Source organism: Pongo abelii, chromosome Y (assembly GCF_028885655.2).
Source record: "Pongo abelii isolate AG06213 chromosome Y, NHGRI_mPonAbe1-v2.0_pri, whole genome shotgun sequence".
Taxonomy (NCBI): domain Eukaryota; kingdom Metazoa; phylum Chordata; class Mammalia; order Primates; family Hominidae; genus Pongo; species Pongo abelii.
Window position 1 is genome coordinate 52,653,434 of NC_072009.2, and position 2,943 is coordinate 52,656,376.

Here is a 2,943-nt window from a genome sequence, read left to right on the forward strand (position 1 = left end):
TCTTAGCAACCCAAAATGCTCAGCCAGAATTTGACTTAGATTTTCCTATATTTAATGTGATTTTGTCTTCTTATTCTCCCATTAACGATCTCTTTTCTCCACACTCATGTCCCATCTTTTGCTACTGTTAGTAATCATTCAACCCCTCCCATCACAAAAGAAGCGTATACTCCCTTCAGATAGAGCAACATGAAAATTCTCCAGAAAAGTAAAAAATTAAAAAATATATATATTTTAATTTTGCACTTTTTTTAATTTAAAAAAACGGTCAAAATTCAGGAACCATATGCATCTGGTAGGAGACGGGTTTTATCTTCACAAAGAATTTACTGATGTGAACATTTTTGTTACATAATATTAGTAGAAAAATATCTGAATTAAACAAGAACAAAAAACCGCAAAACCTGGGGTGAAGCCCTGCTGCTGTCCCGGGCCGGGCCCGCTGCCCTGGACTCAGCGGCTGCCCACTCTGCTGCGTTGCTGGGCCAGACCCGGGGACAGTCCACCCCAACCCCGCAGTCGGGGCTCGCATTGGCCGCCTGGAGCCACTAAAGCGAGGCGGTGACCGACCTCTAGGACGACCACAACTTCTTCAAGATGGTGGAGGGCTTCTTCAATTGCGGCGCCAGCATCGTGGAGGACAACCTGGTGGAGGACCTGAGGACCTGGGAGAGCGAGAAGCAGAAGGAGAACAGGCTGTGCGGCATCCTGTGGATAATCAAGCCCTGCAACCATGTGCTGAGTCTCTCCTTCCGCATCGGGCAAGACACGGCTCCTGGGAGGTCATCTAAGGTTACCCGGCCCAGCACAGCCAGCACCGCATGCCCTGCAAGGGAAGTGTCCATTACAGCACTGATGTGAGTGTAGATGAAGTAAAAGCTTTGGCTTCTCTGATGACACACAAGTGTGCGGTGGTTGATGTGCCATTTGGGGGTGCTAAAGTTGGTGTTAAGATCAATCCCAAGAACTATACTAGTAATGAATTGGAAAAGATCACAGGGAGCTTCACCATGGAGCTGGCAAAGAAGGACTTTATTGGTCGTGGCATTGATGTGCCTGCTCCAGACCTGAGCACAGGTGAGAGGGAGATGTCCTGGATCACTGATGCCTATGCCAGTACCATAGAACACTATGACATTAATACACAAGCTCATGTTACTGGTAAACCCATCAGCCAAGGGGTAATCCATGGACGCATCTCTGCTACTGGCCATGGTGTCTTCCATGGGATTGAAAACATCATCAATGAAGCTTCTTACATGAGCATTTTAGGAATGACACCAGGGTTTGGAGATAAAACATTTGTCGTTCAGGGATTTGGTAATCTGGGCCTACACTCTATGAGATATTTACATCGGTTTGGTGCTAAATGTATTGATGTTGGTGAGTCTGAAGGGAGTATATGGAATCCAGGTGGTATTTACCCAAAGGAAGTGGAAGACTTCAAATTGCAACGTGGGTCCATTCTGGGCTTCCCCAAGGCAAAGCCCTATGAAGGAAGCATCTTGGCAGCCAACTGTGACATACTGATCCCAGCTGCCAGTGAGAAGCAGTTGACCAAATCCAATGAACCCAGAGTCAAAGGCAATATCATTGCTGAAGGTGCCAAGGGGCCAACAACTCCAGAAGCTGACAAGATCTTCCTGGAGGGAAACATAATTGTTATTCCAGATCTCTACTTGAATGCTGGAGGAATGACAGTATCTTACTTTGAGTGGCTGAAGAATCTAAATCATGTCAGCTGTAGCCGTTTGACTTTCAAATATGAAAGGGATTCTAACTACCACTTGCTTAAGTCTGTTCAAGAGAGTTTAGAAAGACAATTTGGAAAGCATGGTGGAACTATTCCCATTGTACCCACGGCAGAGTTCCAAGACAGGACACCGGGTGCATCTGAGAAAGACATCAAGCACTCTGGCTTGGTGTACACAATGGAGCGTTTTGCGAGGCAAATCATGTACACAGACAGGAAGTATAACCTTGGATTGGACCTGAGAACAGCTGCTTATGTCAATACCATTGAGAAAGTCTTCAAAGTGTACAATGAAGCTGGTGTGACCTTCACATAGATGGATCATGGCTGACTTCCTCACTATCCTCTTCACGTGTAACTTCTGCAGACTTATCACAAGTTTACATGCAACTACAGAAATCCCTTTCTCTCCTGACTCATTAATAATGGATACCATTCTCAACAATCAATCCAAATCAGCCCGTTAAGGAGAAATAAGTTAAGGTTAGAGGATCATGTACAAGCTGAGTGTGAAAGTAGAAGTCACCTACACCAGAGAGCCATTTTGGTATTTTGCCTTCAAATAAAAAGCCTCCTCCATCTGGCTGTGCAGTCTTGCTCCGTGGCTTTTCTCAACACAATCAGTGCTAGTGCTGGGGAAGGGAGAGTCAAGAGCAGTCAGTTGCTTACTTATTTTGCTCTGGATGAGTCTGGGACATGCTGTAACTTTAACACATTTAAGAAGTAGGTTTGTGGCCTTTTCAAAAGGTGGCATGGTCGTCAAGTGAATTCTTAGTATTTTATATCAGCAAAATAACTCAATTCTGCAGGTTGCAAACAAATACAAAAGCTGTTTCTGTTTATGAATTTTATTATTTTAGAATAGAATAAGTACACGCTGCTGTAATAAAATTGTCTTTAATCACTTAACAAGCCTAACCTTGACTCAAATAGTGAATGCCTATAAAAATAATAAATGAAAAAAACTAGTATTTTTATATCATAAAACAATATTATTTATAGCTTATCATTCATGTATTGTTGTCCAGCAAACATTAAAAGCCCTGTGGATAATTAAGTTTTCTTCATAACATGCAAAATGTTGGAGGCTATTTTCGTTAAAACAGTCAGAATTTGCTTACTATAATTAAGACACATAGTCCAAAGAATGCAGGAAACTTTTTATCATGTTAACTAATTGTTCTCTTTTG

General features: G+C 42.7%; 1 protein-coding gene across 1 annotated transcript; it reads left to right on the forward strand.

Annotated features, from left to right (window-relative positions):
- Window positions 1–709: 709 nt before the first annotated feature.
- On the forward strand, window positions 710–2,187 carry LOC129053123 (glutamate dehydrogenase 1, mitochondrial-like). The gene has a single exon (XM_054545302.2). It carries the CDS (start codon window positions 822–824, stop codon window positions 2,067–2,069), a length of 1,248 nt encoding a protein of 415 aa, XP_054401277.2. The 5' UTR covers window positions 710–821; the 3' UTR covers window positions 2,070–2,187.
- Window positions 2,188–2,943: the final 756 nt, after the last annotated feature.